Source organism: Macrotis lagotis, chromosome 2 (genome assembly GCF_037893015.1).
Source record: "Macrotis lagotis isolate mMagLag1 chromosome 2, bilby.v1.9.chrom.fasta, whole genome shotgun sequence".
Lineage (NCBI taxonomy): Eukaryota > Metazoa > Chordata > Mammalia > Peramelemorphia > Peramelidae > Macrotis > Macrotis lagotis.
The window spans coordinates 221,007,451-221,029,404 of NC_133659.1; the positions used below are offsets into that span (position 1 = coordinate 221,007,451).

The following is a 21,954-nucleotide window of genomic DNA, read 5'->3' on the forward strand; positions in this document are numbered from 1 at the left end:
CAAGACATTATTGAGACTGCTGCCGCTATCATCGCTGCTATCCTTGTATTGTCCGAGTTTTTCTTAAAGACCAAAGCTCTGTCTGTGCTTTGCAACCCCCTGAGTTTGTACTTCCAATTTCCTCAGATCCTCTAAGGAGACACTTGGGGAGAGTTTGCTCTCTCCCAACACCTGGTAGGATGCGTTACTCAGTGCCAACTACTGCTGCCCATCGCAGTCGCTATAATCAGAGGCGTCTACATGCAGAGCGATGTGTCAGATTTCCCAATGATGTCCTGTTTTTGGATCACATCAGACAGGGTGACCTGCGGCAGGTAGGACGCTTCATCCGGACTCGAAAAGTCTCTCTAGATACCATCTATCCCTCAGGTGAGCAAAAGAGGTTCTTCTCCTAAATACTCCTTTTAAAAAGTTAGTTACGGTTTCAAGATTGATTCCCTTTGCTGCTTTGGACTTTTTCTGCCCTACCCCCAAGATGGCCTAGAAGAGAATTTTAGAACCCTAAAGGAAGTGAGGAACCTGAAGCTACCTCTTCACAGGAAGACCTTAGATTTGTTATAAACAAAGTGGTGCCTGTGTGACAGATAACAGGTGCTCAGAGGATTCTGAAGGGGCCGAGGAGGAGGAGGAGGAGGAGGTAACAAATTGAGGCTTGGATTAGGGAGGAACTGATTAGATTTAGAGGCTTAGCCTGGCTCATAGGAGCGCCAATTTAGACAAAAAGACTGTAGAAGTCCGGTAATCCGACCGGCCTGAGAGGTGACTTAGCCAGGGTCACACTCCTAATTCTGGAGGCCGAGTTTCCCCTAGGATAAGCAGCCCTGGCTCCCGCCGGCCGGGCCGCGGCTTCCTGAGCGTCCTGGTCCCCCCGCAGGTCTGGCCGCCCTGCACGAGGCCGTGCTTTCGGGGAACCTGGACTGTGTGAAGCTGCTGGTCAAGCACGGGGCCGACATCCACCAGCGCGACGAGACCGGCTGGACCGCGCTGCACATGGCCTGCAGCGACGGCTACCCCGACATCGCCAGGTGCGGGGGCGCGGGGTGCGGGGTGCGGGGTGCGGGGCCCGGCTCCGGCTGCCCGTGCCGCCCCAGCCCAGGTGGAGGGAGGCGCGGGCTCTCGCATGAAAGCCCCGCAGTCCGGGCTCTGCAGCCCGCCCCCGGGAAAGAGCGGGATGCCAGCCCTCTTCGGGGGACCGATAAGCGGGAGCAAGTCCTCGAGACGCGTCTTATCTCGTCGCTGACACTTGATCTTGGGCTGGAAGGGAGGCGAGGCCAGGGAGGTCGGAGGGCCCAGGGCCTGCCCCTTCCCTCCGGCGGGCCCAGGCCGCCCCGCTCCTCACCGCTCTCCTCCCGCCTCAGATACCTCATCTCCCTGGGGGCTGACGTGGACGTCGCCAATGACGACGGGGACTTGCCCTCGGATCTCATCGACCCGGACTACACGGACCTGGTGGAGCTGTTCAAGGGGGCCACGGTGAACTGAGCGGCGCCAGCGTCCCCGCGCACGGCCCTGCCCGGCCTCCCCGCCGCCTCCTCCCGGGGACCCCGGCCCGGGGGCGGCGCGCCGCGCAGCGTGCCGCCTGGGAAGCTCCCCCCGGGGCCCGCGCCCCTGCCCCACCGGAAGCTTGGCTTTTCTACTGGATGTTTTCGTGTTTTGTTTTTTTAAACCGTTCAACAATTTTTACTTTTTCAATAAATGTGATTCCCACGGAGCACTGTTGCCTGTTTGCCCCGTCCGCGCGCCCCTCGACGAGCAGCCCGGCTCCCTCCCTCCCTCCCGCGGTCCCCCGGGACCGGGCCGCGCTCCGGAGGGGGCGGGGCCAGCGGGCGGCCACGCCCCGCGCCGGCGGCCCCGGGGGCCGAGGTGACGGGGGGGGGGGGGGGGGGCTACTGGAGAGAGGCCCGCCCGGGCCGCGCAATCACATGGGGGCTCTCCTTGCGCCCTGCGCCTGCGCGGCCCCTCTGTCGCGTCACTTCCGGCCCGGGCCTCCCAGCTGGAAGCGGCTGCGGCGGTGGCGGTGTCTGAAACTGGGCGAGGTGAGGCGCCAGGGGGCGGCTGGGGACCCGGGGCCGGGGGGCGGGACTGGGCTCGCGCCGGAAACCTGTGGGGACCGCCCCGCCCCCGACGCGGCCTGGGCCACGCCTCCGCCCGGTCTTTCCCACCCCCACTTTATGTCACGATACGACCCCACCCCCCACCCTGTGCTGTCGCGATGCGACCGGAACTCCCGGCGTGAGGTGAGCTCCGCCCTCTCCCACTGGAGGATTCCCAACCCCGTGACCTAGGCGCGTATGCCGGTCATGTTGTATGCCCCCCCCCCCGTGGAGGAGAGGGGACCCCCACCCCGGGACGAGATAGCCATGTTGCGACACCAGAGATTTAGGTGGAGGAGCAGGAGTGGGAGCGGGACCGCCCCACCGCAGCCAGGTGTGTGGAAAGGAGCGGATCCGCCTTTGCGCCCCCGCCCCCCCCCCCCCCCCCCCCCCCGCCAGGTACAGAGACCCTGCACTGTTCACGGGGTTATCTCTGGTCCCCTCGTTCCCTTGGTGATGTAGAAGAGGGAGCTGGCGGACCGGGCCCCTCCCTGCGGGTGAGGTACCCCCCTTCCGCCCTTAACCCACTTCTGGGCTTCTCAGAATAGTGTCAAAGAACCTGGGGGTATGGGGGAGGCCGGCCGGACTTTTAGGGGTAGAAAGTTGTTGAAACTTGAAAGCAATAGCAGATAGTCCCTGAACCTGGGAGTGAGTTTCTGTTGAAAGCAGGGGCTTCTCAACTCCTTTGAGACAGAAAAGACCCGCTTCTACTTCGTCTTCTGCAGGTATTATCCACTGAGGGACTAGGAGGAACCAATTAAATATGATTTGGGGACCAGTCTGATCTCAGAAGGGACCTTAGAAATCATGTACACCAAATCCCTCTTCTTTTTAGTTTTTTTGCAAGGCAATGGCCACACAGCTAGGTGATTATTAAGTGTCTGAGGCCGCATTTGAACTCAGGTACTGCTGAATCCGGGGCTCTAGCCGCCCCAACCAAATCCTTTTTACAAATGAAAATAAGATTTAAATGACTTTACTGAAAGTTCTTATAGATAGGGGATGGAATTGGACCCAGAAATAAGTCCTAGTCCGATGCTTTTTTTTTTTTTTGGTTACACTATGGGCAAACCCTGCATTATCTGTTCTTGGATTTATATGGTTTCTGTTGCCATGGTCCCCAGGTAGTTTGACAAGTATGCCCTTTAAACTTCCTCATACCGGTGAGAGTTTTTATCAGTGCCATGTTGGTGATAGAGCTGGAACTGGAACTTTTAATATTTAGTACTTTAGATACCCTATTGGACTGTCACCCCTTCCCTCTCTGGATGGCAGGAAGCAGCAACCAGAGGTTGAGAAATTGACAAGTTTGTGGAGATCCAAGTGACCCCCTGATCAGTATCAGCTTCTGATAAAGTTAAGAAACCCTATTGTTGCTTGAAGTCTGAAGATCACCTGGATTCAGTCTGACTAGTTTAAAACAGGAATGTTCAGAGGCTCAGACACAGAATGTATTCATATGTTTATATCATTTTACAAACTTTAAATCATATAAATGTGTATATGATAACTATAGCATAGTTAATCATATAAACAAATGATATGATAACTATATTGTATAGTTGAATGTCTATTTGTAAATGATTTAAGAATTGTACTTTATATACATTACTTCTTTTGATGATAATAGTTAGCATTTTATCACTTGCAAAGTGATATTTACTCATTTGATTCTCATAACCTCCCTGGGAAGTTGGTGCTGTTGTTATTCCCATTTTACAGATGAAGAAATTGAGGCATGTAAGAGGTTAAATGACTTGCCTAGGGTCACAGAGTTGGTAATTATCTGAGGCAGGATTTGAATTCAGAACTATTTGTATACTACTGAGTCCCTTGATATATCCACTATTTGTTTCTCATAACAACTTTGTGAGGTGTAAGTACCAAAGATATTAACCATTTTACATTAAGGAACCTGAAACCTGGAGAGATTGAGTGACTTGCTGGGTCACACATAGTTAGAAGGTATCAGAGGTAAAGGATTCAAATATATGTCTCTCCAATTCTTAGGACCTTCTTTCCACTATTCTGCTGCTCCATTCTGCTTACTGAATATGAGAATCAAAGTATGAATAATTCTGTTGGAAATCAGTAAACATTGCTTCTACTTTCAGGAGTACCCCTCTTCCTCCTTCTGCAAAGCATAAGATCCTTATTTTAACCTTAGGAAGCATTTTTGAATATGATTCAAGTTATCTAAGTTTATCTCCCTGTTGTGATCTTATTCACTCTCTGGGATCTTGAAAATATTGCTTAGTTACTTTTACTTGTTTGCCTAAAAAAGTTGAAACATACCCTATTTACTTCTTTCTTAGGAGATCTTGAGCTTGTGAGAATACATATATATATATATGTAAATATATATATATATATATATATATGAAGTTCTTTGAATGCTTCAGTTCAACAAACATTGCCAAGTTTCCATTATGTATAGACACTTTGCTAAATGTCTAAAACATAGCTCCTGAACCCAAGATGATTATAGTTTAGTAAGGGAGATGAAATGTATATACAAATAGGTATAATGCATATTAATGTGGGTTAGTGTATAAGAGAGATACTTATTTTGTTCTGAGAAAAGTTTGAGGAGGGAAAGATCATTCAAGCTTTTTGTAGGGAATGGGACTTGAAGCATTTTATTAGAAAGGGATTGGTGGGAAAGAGTCCATTTCAGGTACCAGGATTAGGATATGGGTAGTATGAGCCAAGATAGGCAAGAGCAGAAAGAGAATAGAGACTTCTGAGTATTTGGTTTTGACAGGAACTGAAGGAGAGAAGTGATGACAAGACCAAGAGGAGATTGTATTCATAGTGGAAAACTTTTTTTTTAGTTTTTTTGCAAGGCAAATGGGGTTAAGTGGCTTGCCCAAGGCCACAGGGCTAGGTAATTATTAAGTGTCTGAGGCCGGATTTGAACCCAGGTACTCCTGACTCCAGGGCCAACTATTGAAAATTATGGAACAAGGGGTGATAATCAGAATTACAAGTGCTTTGGGAAAGTTAAGTAGACCAGAGGGTCATGGATTCTTGGGAAAGGGGATAATAAGAAGACCAGGTGGAAAGCTCTCATACAAATTCATAAATTTAAAGTTGGGGGAAAAAACCTCAAGGCTGTCTTATCTAATCCAACCCTCTTATTTTACACATGAGGAAACTGAGGTTCAGAGAGCCTAAGTGGTCTTAAACTTGGGTGGTAGCACTAGGAATGAAAATAGATTTGAGAACTATTTCAATATTCATATATTTCAAAGGTGGAACTGATAAGACCATTTTGATGATGAAGTGAACCAAAGAGAAAAGTCAAAGAGGATTCTGCAGCATAGAACTTGGATGACTGTAGAATATAAACTTGTTAATGATTTTAAAGTGGTTCTTGAACTGAACCAAGAGGATGGTGGTTAGGAGAGAAGTTAGTGAGTTTATTTTTGAACATCTTGAGTTTGAAATGTGTAGGCAGCTGGATTTCAGGATTGAAACCCTGGGGATAAGTATTAGATATATTCATTTTATATCTGAACTGCTGTAACATCTTTGACACAGAAAGTCAAATTACTCAGTTTCTACATAGTCATCCCTGATGTAAGTGGGTCTCAGTGTCTGAAGACTGTAGAATGCTATAAAATGGTACAGTGAAGGATCAAGCTGTGGAAATTATCTTTCTAGAACCAGAGGCTTCTTTTAAATATATATGTATATATGCCACACACGTAATTATTAAGTGTCTGAGGCCAGATTTGAATTCAAGTTCTCCTGACTCCAGGGCTGGTGCTCTATCCACTGGACCACCTAAGCCACCCTTAGCTTTCATTTTTAAAAATTTTCTTTTTTTTTGTAAATATAATTATCAAACATTTCAGTATACAAAGAATTAAGAAGAATAAGGATAATAAGGATGGTATAAGAAAAAACTTGTATACAGTTTATTTTTATTTATTTATTTAGTTATTTAGTTATTTAGGTTTTTGCAAGGCAAATGGGGTTAAGTGGCTTGCCTAAGGCCACACAGCTAGGTAATTATTAAGTGTGTGAGACAGGATTTGAACCCAGGTACTCCTAACTCCAAGGTCGGTGCTTTATCCACTATGTCACCTAGCTGCCCCTTACAGTTTATTTTTAAAATATTTATGAAATTAAATAACAGTAATAAAATTGTTCTGCTTGTTTCCTCTTCTATATTTTTTATTTAAAAATTTTTTTTATTAGTTCTCACTTTAAAAACATAAGTATTAGTTCTGTCTTTAAAAATGTTATAAGAAAAACTGCTCTCAAGGAGTTTTTATAGTCTGAGAGGACATGATTGAAAGCTTTGTTTTAGGAAGATTATTCTGATAGTAGTGTACAGATTGAATAGAGGGAGTGGCTGAGACACACAATAGTCAGAGGCACTTGGGAATCTATTACAAAAGTCTCAGTCAGAGCTTCAGTGTGGAAGGAAAACTCATAGACTGGATATAGGGGGCAAAGAAGGGGGGGGGGGGAATGGCTCCATGGCTTTGACTTTAGGCAACTAGGTGGTGCCATAATGGATCTGGTTTGGGAAAGAGAAAAAAATTTTAGAAATGTTATTTTTTATATTTTTGTTTTTAATTAGCAAAAATCTACTTTTCCACCCACCCCCAGAAAAAAAGGAAAATAAAATCCTTAGGTGAAGTGAAATACTTGCATTGCCCATGTTAAAAAAAAATTTAAGTTTCATTCTGCAACTTGTGTCCAACCTCTGTCATTGTTTATAATCCCAATGATTAGATTCTAAAGGCAAAATTTTTTGTTTCTATAGTAGTGTTGGTATTATGTAAATTATTTTTCTTGTTCAGCTTTCCACATCACTTCATACAAACCTTCCCAGTTTCACCAAAACTGTCCTTTGGCAGATAGTATTGATTTATTTGTTCAGACATTCCCTATTTGATGGGCAGCCTTTAGCTTCTGGTTCTTTACTATCACAAAAAGAACTGTTATAATTATTTTTGTTATCTATAGGGCTCTTTTTCTTCTTTGCTTTTTTAGGGACATTATTTAAAGGAGAGTACTCAGGCAAGTTGCTGCCTTTTGTCTGCCATCTTGGCTAGACCCATCATCCACTTAAAAAGTTGAGAACCATTGTTTCAGTGCTTCTTATTCATTCCTTGTTGTGATTAAACTTCCATAGCTGGAATCAGAGTCAAATTATAGTGAAAAGCACTGGGACTGGGAAAGGTCTTTCATCCTTTAAGTCTTTAACTTGTTTTTTTTGTAGTTGTTTGCAAGGACATGAGGTAAATGACTTGAACTCAGGTCCTCTTGACTCCAGGGCCAGTGCTCTATCTACTGTGCCATCTAGCAGCCCCTTTAGCTTATTTTTTTTTTTAATAGAAATGTTTCTTCAGCTGTGGTAGGATGAACTCTTTTTTGTTTTTTTTTGTTTGGGGTTTTTTTTTTTTTTGCCAGGCAATAGGTTTAAGTGGCTTGCCCAAGGCCACACAGCTAGGTAATTAAGTGTCTGAGGTCGGATGTGAACTCATATCCTCCTGACTCCAGGGCCAGTGCTATCCACTGTGTCACCTAGCTGCCCTAGGATGAACTCTTTAAAGGAACCAATGGTTAAGGGAAAAGGTTTAATTCAAAATTTCTTAGCTAGCAATTCCTGGATAGATTTCAAGGGGTCATAAATTTGGATAGGTAAATTACAGTTTTATTTTCATTAACCTTTAGATTCCTTTGTAATCCTATGTATTTTATTTTATACTTTCTTTCCCCCAGTTAGATGCAGAGATAGTTGTCCATATTTATCCTTTTGTAAGCTTTTGAATTCTACATCTTCCCTTCCAACCCTCTTGCTCACAGCAGTTATTGATCATCACATCGTTGCTATTAATGTGTACAGTGTTCTTCTGGTTCTTCTCACTTCACTCAGCATCAGTCTTTCTATGCTTTCTGAAAGTTAGGCCATTCAGGATTTCCTTCAGAACAATAGTACTCTAATACCCATATACCAGAGCTTGTTCAGCCATTCCCTAGTTGATGGGAGTCCCCTTAATTTCTATTTCTTTGCTATTACAAAAAGTACTACTAAAAATTTTTTTTATCCATGTGGGTCTTTTCCCTTTTTTATGATCTCTTTGGGATACAGACCTAGTAGGATCAAAGGGTATACACAGTTTGATTGCCCTTTGGGCATGGTTCCAGATTACTTTCCAGAATGGTAAAATAGATAAAAAAAAAATTACATTTTTATTTTCACTAACCTTTCAATTCCTTTGTAATCTTATGTATTTTATTTTATGCTTCACCAGACCAGCACAGTAAGTAAGGGTTAAAAATTCCTGACTTAATAGAGCAGTATCACAAAATGGTGACTGCAGAGGGGGTCTCTTGTAGTGTGGAGGCTTCAGATAAAGAGATACCTGTGGAAATTGTATCACAGCTCTAGGTATTAAAAAGGATAGGACTCAGTAAATAGAATTAAGGAGAGATGCTAGAAGGGATGTCTAAAATCCTTGTCTTTAGAAAGCTGCCTTGTTAAGAGACTCACTAAAGGAAACCAGAAAGGAGTGTAAATAAAGGCCTCCTTCTTCAAGTCAACAAATACCAAGTATTCATTGAATACTTGACACCAGGAGATGAAATGGGTATTTACATTAAAAGTAAGACATAATAGCATGGAAACAGTGTAAAGACTAACAGACTGCCTTGTGTGGGGGGGGAGGGAAGCAAGAATAGGGGGAAAAATTGTAAAACTCAAAATAAATAAAATCTTTCTTAAAGAAAAGTAAAACATAGCATTAGGTCTTTCAGCTTGTCATTCTAAAAAAAATAATTCAAAATTTATTAAAGAGCAAAACACCCTAAATAGAACAGAAAAAGGATCATCTGTGAAAACACAAATCTCCATTTCAACTTGCCTTCCCCTCCAAATATATAAGAAAACTCCACATACAAGCCACCCTGTTTGTCTGGTTTTTTTTTTTATTCCTTCTGAACTTTTGAGAAGCTTGATTTTTGAATGGGATACACATGAGATAGTATATGGGTATTTTAGAAGGACATTGACAAACTAGAATACTTCCATCAGAGATAGGCAAAGTAACGAGAAGACTCAAAACTGTATTATCTTGAAGGAACTAAGGATTTTAAACCTAGAGAAATGAAAACTTGGAATGTGATTACTGTTTCAAAACATTCATGGGCTGTCGTGCGGAAGAAAAATTAGATTTATTCTGTATGGCTCCAGAAAGTAAAACAAGAATACTAACAAGGTGCAAGTTACAGAAAGGCAGATTTCAGCTTTGTATTCGGAAGAAAAACTTCCTACCAATTCAAGATTTTTTTGTATGTGGAATGATTTGCTAGTGAGGTAATGAATTCTCTGCCATTGATTATGTCCAATTAAAAAACCTGTTGATTTTGTACTTAGACTAGATGACCAGCATATACTGGGCTAGATGACCTTTCAGTCCCTTCCAAATCTATGGTGTTCCCTAAGTAAATATGCTAAATTGTATGATTTATTCTTATAAATGATACAGGAAATTCAGTAAAAGGAGTTTTTGGTCCCTGCTCTTTTTAATGCCTCAATTAAAATTTTATTTCTTTCTGACCTTTCCTAATTTCTCTCATATTCTTAGGTTTATGTTTGTACAATAGTTTTTGGTCCCTGGGTAGAGAAAGCCCACATCTGCATTCTGTCCTTATAGATTCTGACAGTTGTATTTTTTTCCCTTTTTTTTAATTTCTTTTTTTATTCTCATTTTGTACAAATGTTTTTTTACATTAATAAAATATACTTGTTTACAAGTAAACAAACTACCCCTCCCCCCATGAACATAGATAGACTTGCTTGGGTGAAAAAGTAAAGGGGAGAGAAAAAAAATTAAAATTAAAAAAATAATAGTAATAATTGTAGGTATGGCCAGGTGGCGCAATGGATGAAGCACCAGCCCTGGAGCCACCAGCACCTGAGTCCATCTCCAGCCTCGTAAACCCAATAATCACCCAGCCATGTAACATGCAAGCCACCCGATCCCCACTGCCCTGCAAAAACCAAAAAGAAGAAGAAGAAAAAAGACCCAAAATAAAATAGTAATAATAGTAGGGGTGGCTGGGTGGCAGAGCATTGACCCTTGAGCCAGGAGCACCTGGTTCGAATCCAGCCCCAGACACCCAAAAATCACCCTGCTATGTGGCCCCAGGCAGGCCACTCAGCCCCACTTGCCCTGCACCCTCCCCCAAATAATAATAACAAAAAATGTGCTTCAGTCTTTGTTCCAACACCATCAACTCTGTCTTGGGTGGATCACATTCTTTATGATAAGTCCATCACAAAAGTTACTTCATATTTTTCCAACGTTGCCATTGCTGATCACAACTCCCTCCTTTCTTATTTCTCCACTACCATGTACTATATTTTCTCTCTCCTTTTACTCTGACTCTGCTGTAGGGTCTCTGAGTGGCGCAGCAGACAGATCCCTGGTCCTGGGGCCAAGAAGCCCTGAGCCCCCATACCACTCCTTAGGCCCAGAATCCACCTGGCCCTATGGTCCCGGGCAGGCCTTCCAATCCCAGCCCCTTGCAAGAAGTAAAAAAGAAAATGTGTTATACCTGACCACTCTCCCCCCCATGGTCCATCCTCTCCTCCTTTATTCACATCCCCACCCCTTCCCACTGCTCCCCCCCCTCTTACTCCAGATGTCTATACCCCATTGAGTATATTTGCTGTTTCCTCTCCTAGCCATCTCTGATGAGAGCAAAGGTTCCCTCATTCCCCCTTGCCTCCCCCTTCCATATCATTGCAATAGCTCATTGTAATAAAAAAAATCTTATTATGTGAAATATCTTGTACTATTCCCCTCTCCTTTTTCTTTCTCCCATTCCATTTCCCTTTTTTTCCTATTGACTCCATTTTTACACCATATTTTATCTTCAAATTCAGCTTTCTCCTGTGCTTCAACTATAAAAGCTCCCTCTACCTGCTCTATTAACTGAGATGGTTCATATGAATATTATCAGTATCATTTTTCTATACATGCAGTTCACCCTCATTAAGTCCCTCATATTTCCCCCCTCTCCTCCAGTCTCCATGCTTCACCTGAGTCCTGTATCTGAAGATCAAACCTGTTCAGCTCTGGCCATTCCAAAAGGAACCTTTGAAATTCCCCTGGTTCATTGAAAGTCCATCTTTTTCCCTGGAAGAGGACATTCAGCCTTGCTGGGTAATTCATTCTTGGCTGCATTCTAAGCTCTTTTGCCTTCCAGTATATTGTATTCCAAGCCCTAAGAGCTTCCAATGTAGTTGCTGCTAAGTCCTGTGTGATCCTGACTGCAGCTCCACGATATTTGAACTGTGTCCTTCTGGCTGCTTGTAATATTTTCTCTTTGACTTGGGAGTTCTGGAACTTGGCTATAATATTCCTGGGGGTTGGTTTTTTGGGATCTCTTTCTTGGGGGGGATTGGTAGATTCTCTCCATTTCTATTTTGCCCTCTGCTTCTAGAATATCGGGGCAATTTTCCTGTAGTAATTCTTTGAAAATGATGTCAAGGCTCTTTTCCTGATCATGACTTTCAGGTATTCCAATAATTTTCAAATTATTTTTCCTAAGTCTGTTTTCCATATCAGTTGTTTTTTCAATGAGATATTTCACATTTTCTTCTAATTTTTCATTTTTTTGGTTTTGAAGTATTGATTCCTGATTTCTGGTAAATTCATCAATCTCCCTGAATTCTATTCTTTGTCTGAAGGATTTGTTCTCCTCAGAGAGTTTTCTTATCTCTTTCCATCTGGCCAATTTTGCTTTTTAAAGCATTCTTCTCCTCAATAACTTTTTGAACTGTTTTATCCATTTGACCTAAGCTGGTTTTCAGCATGCTATTTTCTTCAGCATTTTTTTGGATTTCCTTGACTAAGCTGCTGACTTCATTTGTATGTTTTTCCTGCATCTCTCTCCTTTCTTTTCCCAGTTTTTCTTCCAACTCCCTCATTTGATTTTCAGAGTCTTTTTTGAGCTCTGTCATAGCCTGAGCCCAATTTCTGTTTTTCTTGGAGTCTTTAGATGCAGGAGCTTGTGCTTCCTCATCTTCAGACTGAGTATTTTGATCCTTCTTGGGCTCATTTGCAAAATATTTCTCAATAGTCTTCCTCTTATTTCTCTGCTTGCTCATTTTCCCAGCCTGGTCCTGGTTTTGGGGTGGTTTCTGAGCTTTTGGGGCACTCCCACAAGGGTCTCAGTGTGTGAGGTTCTGTCCTCCCTCCTGGTCTGTGAATGACCATAAGCGCCCCCTTCTGCCACGGGGCTGAGGTAGAGGGGGCCCTGCTGTTGTATGGGGGGCCTAGACTGCAATCAGTATCTGTGTTCAGAGCCCCAGAGTCCTGTTCTAGGGGCAGAGGACAGAGCTGGGCAGTCTCTCTTTCTTCACTCTTCTCCCTCAGCTCAATGGGCTCATGCCCTGGGGGCTCCTGCTTACCGGCTCTGCCTGCTTATGTTTCCTGGATCAGGGCTTCAGAAAGACCACATTGCTTGCTGTGTGCCCTGAGGGCTGGGCTCCCGTGCTCTCTCTGGCAGAGGTCCCTTGCTGTTCCCCCACTTTGTGCCCGGTGCTCCCTGGGGTGCAGCTCAGGAGACTCCCCCGCTGCTGTGAGCCGCGGCTTCCAGCGCCCTGGGGCTGCCTCCTGGGGCTGCCTCTGGGAAGCTGAAGTTCTTTGGCTCTGGAGGGCCACCCCTCTGGCGGCCACCCCTCCAACCCTGGGGAGCAGAGCCTTTCTGCTCTTTTCCAGGTTACCTTGAGTAAGAAAACTGCCTCATTGAGTCCCTCTGTGGGTTCTGTCTCTCGAAAGTTTAGTTAGAGTCCTTAGTTTATGAGTTTTTATCAGAGAGCTCCTAAGACTCCTAAGATCCCTTCATGTTGCCATCTTGGCTCCGCCCAGTTGTATTTTTTAAAGTTTTTATTGACACCTTTGGTTTTACATCACCTTCATGAATTTCCTAATATGTCCTTCCCTCTTCCCTACCCAAAGAACTGTTCTCTTAAAAAAAAATGAAAAAAAAAGCAGTTTAGAAAAAATATTCCACGTAAAGACAATATATGTAATGTTTCACTTCTATAATGTATTCTCTCTCTCAGCAAAGGAGGGCTCAAGTTCATTCATTATTATTACTCAGTATTCAGTTTTGATTTTTTTGGTGGTTCTTTCTATTTCCATTGTTATAGTCAGTGTACATATTGTTTTCTTGGTTCTGCTTACTTCACTCCATATAAACCTTCCCCTTTCATGAAAACAAGTCTAATTTCATTACTTCTTGTATGCCATTGTAAAATAATGGGTTTTTTTTTTTTTGGCAAAGCAATGGGGTTAAGTGACTTGCTCAAGGTCACACAGCTAGGTAATTATTAAGTGTCTGAGATCGGATTTGAATTCAAATCCTCCTGTCTCCAGGGCCAATGTTCTATCCTAGCTGCCCCGTAAAATAATGTTAATAAATTTTCAGTCACATTTATTAGAATGTGTTCAGTCATTCCCTGACTGATGGTCACTGACTTTGTTTCCAGTTCTTCAGTTTACCCCTTCCTCTGCCTTCCCTCTATGATCAGTATAGTGCTTTTCTCTGTCTAGCTAATTTGAGAACTTCCAACTAAAAATAGCCATTCCTTTGGGCTATGGAAATCCCCAGAGCAAAAGATAGCTATAAATACTGATCAGTGACAGGATCCCACTAGGTCAAGCTCTAAGTAGGTTTTTGTGATCTTACTTGCCCCTTTACCCTTCTGTTTTACCCTCACAGAAGCCCAGTGGGGCCTGCTTCTCTAAGGACAAAGAGACTCAGGTCAACCTGCTTCCGAGGACCCAAAACAGACTCTTGGAGAAACTCTGGAATAATGAACCAAAGGTGCTTAAATGGAAGGTTGGAAGTAGGCTTGAATGATTCTGGGGGGCTAACTATACTCCCAGGATTGAGGAGATGTCTACATATCAGATCAAATAAATTCCCATGGCACCAGGGCAGTATTTCTAGGAGTTGAGCTCACTTAATCCATAAAACCACTTGTAGAAGTGTGGGTTACTCCTATGAGCCACCAAGCCAGCAAACTCAGTAACAGGATGAGGTCAGAAACATTATTGGACCTTTAAGCTTAGTCAGGCATGTTAAAGCTCATTGTGAGCTGAAATTTGTTAGCAAAGCTAAAAGCAATAAAAAGATGGTTTTTTTGTTTTGTTTATTTTTTAGTTAAGCTGAGGGGGAAGGGGCGCCTAGGTGGGCAGTGGATAGAGCACCAGCCCTGGAATCAGGAGTACTTGAGTTCAAATACGGCCTCAAACACTTAATAATTACCTAGCTGTGTGGCCTTGGGCAAGCCACTTAACCCCATTGCCTTGCAAAAAAAAAAAACAACCTAAAAAAAATGCAGAGGGGCAAAGAGTTGGAGGATCAAAGAATGGACAAGATACTTGATTGGGATGGGTTAATCCATATGAAAAGGAGGAGGCAGAGAGGCTCACCTATTATTTAGCTTCTGTTTTCTCTGCCATGGAGAACTCTTCTGAATTGGAAAGTAAAGGACAAACATGACTGAATGGGGAGTTCATGAAGGTAGATTGTAAAGAAACATCTAGCCAAAACGACAGCAAGTATTTGTTGAATATGATTATTTCTAGACTATTTCAGTCACCTTTTTTGATGTTTGACATCAGTAAAACTTTCTTAGGAAATGGTATTAGTCTGTGTGAAGTTCTGCTCTTGTATTCATTTCCCATTTTATATGTTAGTTGTTTCAACAGCATGCTTCATTTTCTTATTTTTTAATTCTAATTTGGTATTGGTTTTGATCTTTGTTATAACAAATTGATGGGCTCCTAGAATACAAACAATAAATTCAGAAATTATTTCCCCATCATTAACCAATCATTTCTTGTTCATTAAAATATCATTATTTAAACTTTTGTGATGTTATTGATCAATATTTCTAGAACATTTTGACTCTTTTGGAAGAACACATTCATGATAGCTGGGAGCAGTGTGTAATGGTAAGAAATCTATCCAAGAATCCTTTGACTCTTTCCTTAGTTCTGTAAATTTATTAAGGTCACTGAATATTAATGCAGGTATCAATTTAATTTGAAGAATCTTATAGAGTTTTTCACAAGAACTTCTTTGCTTCTTTATCCTGTATAATAGATTGGGAACAATAAGCAGCTATCACCTTCATGCTTATTTCTTTTTAAATGCTTAAGATGCAATATGAGATGATCATGGATTCCATTAAAAAACAAAAAAAGAAATGCCTAGCTAATCTTGACCTTGAAGAAGAGGTGGGGGTGGGGGTGGGGGTGGGGGAGGGTGTATCCCAGATGTGTGTGATGGGTGTGTGAATTTTGTTATTGCTTCCCTTCCTTGTTATTCTCTGTTATAATAATATTCTTGTTATTCTGGGTGTTGGAGATGCAAATGATATATTCACAAAGCACCTAACTCAGCTTGATGAATTCAAGTACTTGGGTTCAAATGAATGAAATCTTAAACTACTTTAAAAATTAGCAGAAAGATTGCTGGACCTCTTGCAGTGATCTTTGAAAGATTGTGGAGAATGAGAGTTATTGGAAAAGAGCAGCTGTAGCCCTCCATTTTTTAAAAAAAGGAAAATAGGGCAGCTAGGTGGTGCAGTGGATAGAGCACCAGCCCTGGAGTCAGGAATACCTGAGTTCAAATCTGGCCTCAGACACTTAATGATTATCTTGCTGTGTGGCCTTGGGCAAGCCACTTAACCCCATTGCCTTGCAAAAACCATAAAACTAACTATATAAAGAAAAAAAGAAAAGTAATAGTTTGTGGCCCATAGACTAGTGTGCTTGACTTTAATTACCAACAAAATTTTAGATCATGTTAAAGGGATAGTGAATATTTAGAAAAAAGAAACATTAATCAAAATGATCAGCATGGCTTCATCATTTACCATAGTTACGTTATTAGAGTGTTCAGATTTTGATAAAGGTATTGACAAAGTCATGCTCTTATGGAAGAGATGGAAGTAGGTTAGATTGCTAGTATCTAACTCAGAAACAGGGACCACTAAACTACATAAAAATTCCTGTGGGCTGCATACTGATGTAGAAAATCACATCTTAGTATTATCTGTATTTGATTGTATTTTTATTGTTAAATATTTTCCAATTTTTTTTTTTTTAGTTTTTGCAAAGCACTGGGGTTAAGTGACTTGCACAAGGTCACAAAGCTGGGTAATTAAGCATTTGAGACTGGATTTGAACTCAGGTCCTCTTGATTTCAGGACTGGTACTCTATCCACTGCATCACATAACTACCTCCCTAATTACATTTTAATCTAGTTAGTGCCAAGCTCAGGATTGTTGTAGGCCATGTGTTTGCCACCTCTGGGCCAAATGAGAAATAGAACTAAGTAGATTCAGGTGGTTGAATGGCCAGACTCAAAAGTGTTATTTTTCTTGGAAGGAAGTCTCTAGTGGAATGCTCTAGGGATCTAGGTAAGGGAAAACTTTCTAAAAAAAACTAAAACTTTCAAAGGAATTAATGAAAAAATTGCAAAGGAAGCTATATCAATTCTAAAATTATATTATAATGCATCAGTCATCGAAACTGGTACTGGTTAAGAAATAGAGTGGTGGGTCAGTAGAATAGGTTAGGTGCAAAGAAAAAATAGTAAATGACTGTAGTAACTGTTACTTGATAAACTCAAAGATTCCAGCCTCTGGGACAAGAACTCACTCTGATAAAAACTGCTAGGAAAACTGGAAGATAGTATGGCAGAAAGTAGACATAACCCAACATCTCACATCATGTACCCAGATAAAGTCTAAATAGATACAGAATTTAGCCAAAAAAAGTGATATCCTAAGCCAATTAGGAGAACAATGAATAATTTATCAATTCTATGGAAAGAGGAAAAGAAGGCAATAAGTTGGGGAACAATTTTTACAGCTAGTTATTTGACAAAGGACTCATTAGAAGGGAGTGATGCAGTGAATAGAGCACCATCCCTGGAGTCCGGAGGGCCTGATCTCTCAGACACCTAATAATTACCTTGGAAAAGTTGTGACCTTGGGCAAGTCACTTAACCCCATTTCCTTGCAAAAAATAAAATCTATAGAGGACTGAGGCAAATTTATAAGAATACAACTCATTCCCCAATTGATAGTCAAAAGATATGAAAAGGTAATTCTCATGAATAAATAAAAGCTACCACTTCACACCCATCAGATTATATGACTAAAAAGGAAAATGATCAGTGTTGGAGGGGATATGGGATAACTGGAACACTAATGAATTGTTGGAGTTGTGAACAGATTCAACTTTTCTAGAGAGCATTTGGAATTATGCCCAAAGGGCAATAAAATTGTGCTTCTCTTTGATCCAGGAATACTTTTTCTAGGTCTGTATCCCAAATAGATCACAAAAAGGGTAAAAAAAGCCTACATGTACAAAAATATTTATAGCAGCTCTTTTTTGTAGTGACAAAGAAAATAAACCAAAGCTGTCTGAAATGGAATGATCTGCCTTAGGAGATAGTGGATTCTCCTTCACTAGAGGTCTTCTAGCAAAAGACTTGATGGTACATGCTGTGTATGTTTTAGAGGGTACTGTTTCAATTAGGGATTGGATTAGTTTGACTTTCGCTCTCATTCTAATTCCAAGATTCTATGTTTGTGTCTGAGTTTCCTTTGCTTAAAGGAGATGGGATGGTAGAAGAGAGCATATCTCACCTTGCTTAGCAATGTGTTCCTAAGGTATTTTTTCTCTCCTCATGTTGTTTTAATTGCTTTACAGACTAAATTACAATTCATCCCTTGTTTCAGAAAGAATCTGAATACTGATCTTTTACTCAGGCTTTTCTCCTCCTTGGTCAGGACTCCATGCTTGCTGATACATTGTCCATATCTAACAATGTAGTCATAAATGCCAAGAAGGGAAATAAGATCTACAGTATCCCACCAACTCACCTTATTGCCATAGACTACTGCTAGAGACAGGCAGCTGCCTGATTGACCCTTGGTTTTCCTTCCCTAGCAGTTGCTCCTCTAGAGCTTCCCAGCAGCATATTGAAGCCAAGAAGGAGACCCAGGCATTTGAGTTGAGTGATTGGACCAGCCACCCCCAGCTATGACCAGGTAAGACTTGGGTCATTTCCACCATAGAGACAGACCACAGTTCCTGACTCTAGGGGCTTTCTGGGATACAAGTTTCCTTATCCTTGGTGGGAGGTGGCCCTAAATCCTTCCCTTTTCCTAGACACTCACATATGGGTATTTGTCCCCAGTTCTCCTGTCTCTAGAGTTGTCTACAATGGCAAAAGAAATAGTAGCCCCAGGTCTCCAAGCAACAGCAGTGAGATCTTCACTCCAGCCCATGAGGAGAATGTTCGATTCATTTATGAAGGTGAGTAATTTGACCCCTATCTCAGGGTCCCCCCTTGTGTCATTGTATCTTTTTTGGCTTTTCTTTGTAAGCCCTCCTCTAAACTTTGTAAAGCTCTCTTCTAGTTCTAAAGAACAGTCTCCTGCAAAGGAGATTCTCTCTCCTTCTGATGCCCCCCCCCAAAGAGATTCCTTCAACATTGAAGTCCCTTAGATTCTATGATGGAATAAGGAATTCTTATATATTCTTATATCATAAGCAGTCTTAAATTAGTTGCTGTGATAGAATGCTAAAGAATGAACCAGGCTCTGTCCTATCTTTAATACTGAAACATGAGGACAGAATACCAGGTTTGGAATCATGAAGATATAAGATCACATCTAACCTCAAATACTTGATGACTGTGTGACTCTGGGTAAACCACTTAATCTCTGTCTGCCTCTGTTTCATATAAAATTAATAATAGCATCTACCTTCCCCAGGGTCATTGTGAGGAGAAAATGAAATTATATTTGTAAAGCACTTGGCAAATCTTAAAACTCTATATGGATGTTATTCTCATTACTAAATTATTGTGACCTTGGACAAGGCACTTCACCATTCTTTTTTTTTTTTCTAATTAAATGTAGAGATAGTTTTCAACATTCAGTTTTGGTAAGATTTTGAGTTCCACATTTTTCTCCCTCGCTCCTTCTCCCCCCCGCCCCGACAGCAAGTAATCTGATATAGGTTAATACATGTACATATTTGCCTATTAGTCATATTGACTTCATCACTCTTAAGTATTAGTTTCCTTATCTGTAAAATGAAGAGATTGGATTAGGTGATCTCTGGAGTTCCCCACTATTCTTACATTCTGTGATTCTGTGATATAACCATTACCTTCAAATAACTTAAATTTAGTTAGGGAGATAGGAAATACAAGTACAACTTATAAAGCATGGTAATAAGTACAGATTAATATCCTGAAAACAAAGTACATAATAATTGAGAGGGCACTGTTATTTTAGTTCATCATTCAGAAAGGGCTTCCTGGATGGAGGTGGGTTTTTAGAAAGAAGGGCAGGAGGCAACAAAAAGAACTTTTCCTGACTTGTAATGGGAGAGTATGTGTCAAATTTAGACAGTCGGACTCCAAAGTCATACAGCAGTCATCTTGAACCTTAGTCCCTAACTCTTTATTTCCCTTCCTATGTAGCATGGCAGTGTGTGGAACGAGACCTCCGGAACCAGATGTCTGGCAGTGAGCGTGGCCTGGTGGAGGAGTATGTGGAAAAGGTCCCTAATCCCAACCTGAAGAGTGAGTGCCCTTGGAAGGACCTGGGGAGGCTACTGATTCCTAGCTTCCCTTCTGAACTCATGAGGCATTGGCCACTTAGATGCAGGGATAGGAAGGAAGTACCTTGAGGAAGTGCTTGCTTCCTCTTTCAGAAACCTGTTTGAAGGAGACAGACTGAATCTTCCCACAGGGGCAGCTTGGAGACTGATTTTGATTTCATACAAAACTGGGATAGAGTGGATCCTAAGGTTTCCTTAGAGAAGGTGGGATTAGACTAGGGATCTTCTCCAGAAACTGACATTCAACTCCCTCTGCACCCAACAGCTTTCAAACCTTTTGACTTGAGTGACCTGAAACGCCGGAACACACAAGATGCCAAGAAGTCCTAAGGGCAGTGGCCTGGTTGCTCCCTTCCTCCCCATGGCCTCTGGAAGATTGAAAGTTGCAGATTTTATGTTGGTTTTTCTCCCTCTCCTTTGGGCCCATCTCCCTGGCAGGGCAAGTAAAGAATCATGCTCATGTTGGGCTGAGTACCTGAAAGGATGGACTTGATTGGCACTCAAGGCCCTCCCTCCCCTTTTCCTCCTTCCTTTTTCTTTAGGGAGGTTCTAAGTTACTGTGACTTAGGGGACTTGGCTCCTATTCCCCCCCCCCCCCAGTCCTCTCTTCCTGTTCTCTAAACCTATGTGTCTCTGGGGTTGCCTAGCTCTGTCTGCCTTCCAAATAGCCTAGAGCTCTCACTTTCCCTCTTTGGCTTTTAGATGCCAAGGTAGCTGAGCATGGCAGCCCTCCCCGTCCCTTCCTATACTTTTGAGTTAAGTTGGAAGGAGCGAGGACATCTGGGAGGATCTGGGACCAGTGGGGGGTGGATCAAATTGGTTCTCTAAGGTGATGTGAAGAAGGGGTAGCTCCATCCTCCCACAAGCTGGTTCCACTGTAGACATCTGCTACTGTCTCTGTCTTGGGCAAGTTGGGAAGTTTCCATTCTTCCTTTCCCAGATGTCCGACTAAGGCCCTTTCCTCATTTTTCAAACCCTATTGGTCCCAGCTTCCTCATGCCTGGGTAGCTCTCTAAGACCCATTCCCTACAGGGTTATCAAGCAGCCATGCCAAGTCTCTCTCTTAGACCAGCAGTCTCTCTCCCTTAGGAGTCCCATTTCCTGAGTTTCAATGGCTGCTTTGTTCCCTGGTCTATCCTATTCCCAGCTGGTAGTTTTACTGAGAGAGGGTTACCAGTAGTTCCCTTTTTTCTTTCTGTTACAGTTCGAGAGCTGAGTTGTTTGCCATTATTCTGTAGCCTGAGGAGCTGTAAATAAAGATGGGGTTAGGTATTTGGAATGTGCCTCTGGCTGAGTTTGTAGCCCCCTCTATAGCCAAGTTGGTCAGACCTGATTTTGTTTCAAATGCCCACTCAGTCCTAGGACCTTGGGTAGCAGGCCACTTTTACCCTTATTTTTCCCCATTATGAGGCCTCAACGGATAGAGAAAGGATTCTTTATGACTGTGTCTTATTTCTCAAGAAAGCATTGTCTATCTCAGGACTTTGGAGTTGATAAAAATTGAAATTAGGGCAAGATCACAAGAATTCAAATATTGTGAGATGTTAGGATCTGTGTGAAATATATATATGTATATATATACATATATATATATATATAATACACATACTTATATACACACATATATAGCTCTTTGCTCAAAGAGTCTATACTCTCTGCTCCCCTGATACTTATTGATCAGACTTTTAATTAGAAGGTATTGGATACAGTATGGGCCCCCCTTGGTCAATAGTGACCCTTGCTCTGGCTCAGACAGTGATAGGAGCTGAAAAACAGCTCCCTACTCCTTACAGTATGATTACCTCATCTCCTCCTGACCCAGTCTGACCTCACTTAATTTAGGAGAAAAACCTCCACTCCTTGTGGGGTGGGGTGTCCCTTGGGGAGGCAACAGTAACTTTCCTTAGTGTTTGAGCTGGACTTCAGAGATTAATCTCTGCTAGAAGATAACAAAGATATCTAGTCAGAATCTATCCCATCCTTCTTTTCTTTGAACCTAGTAGAGAAGTCTGTGACAGAGAAGCAGTCCCCAGTCTCAGGTTTGAGTCCTCAGATTGTCATTCAGTTGACCTAGAAATATCCCTGTCATTTTGGTCTGTCCAGACATGGGACATTCCTCTTGTCTCAGGCAATTGAATTCAAACAGGAATTCTCTGAAGATTTA

General features: G+C 42.2%; 2 protein-coding genes across 15 annotated transcripts; both read left to right on the plus strand.

The window, feature by feature from the left end:
- On the plus strand, nt 1-1,498 carry PPP1R27 (protein phosphatase 1 regulatory subunit 27). The gene is made up of 3 exons (XM_074224882.1): nt 1-369; nt 875-1,025; nt 1,359-1,498. Exons 1-3 carry the CDS (start codon nt 180-182, stop codon nt 1,480-1,482), a joined length of 465 nt encoding a protein of 154 aa, XP_074080983.1. The 5' UTR covers nt 1-179; the 3' UTR covers nt 1,483-1,498.
- Nucleotides 1,499-1,917: 419 nt separating this feature from the next.
- MCRIP1 (MAPK regulated corepressor interacting protein 1) lies at nt 1,918-21,069 on the plus strand. Of its 14 annotated transcripts, XM_074224886.1 has the most exons (7): nt 1,991-2,036; nt 13,851-13,955; nt 15,035-15,091; nt 18,105-18,205; nt 18,355-18,473; nt 19,651-19,752; nt 20,056-21,069. In XM_074224886.1, the coding sequence occupies exons 4-7, from the start codon at nt 18,198-18,200 to the stop codon at nt 20,118-20,120; spliced, it is 294 nt and encodes a 97-aa protein (XP_074080987.1). In that variant the 5' UTR covers nt 1,991-2,036; nt 13,851-13,955; nt 15,035-15,091; nt 18,105-18,197; the 3' UTR covers nt 20,121-21,069. The 14 variants fall into 14 exon arrangements, 13 of the variants coding, with proteins under 13 accessions (XP_074080995.1, XP_074080996.1, XP_074080984.1 ...); XM_074224888.1 differs by lacking the exon at nt 15,035-15,091; XM_074224889.1 differs by lacking the exon at nt 15,035-15,091 and having other exon boundaries at nt 18,108-18,205.
- Nucleotides 21,070-21,954: the final 885 nt, after the last annotated feature.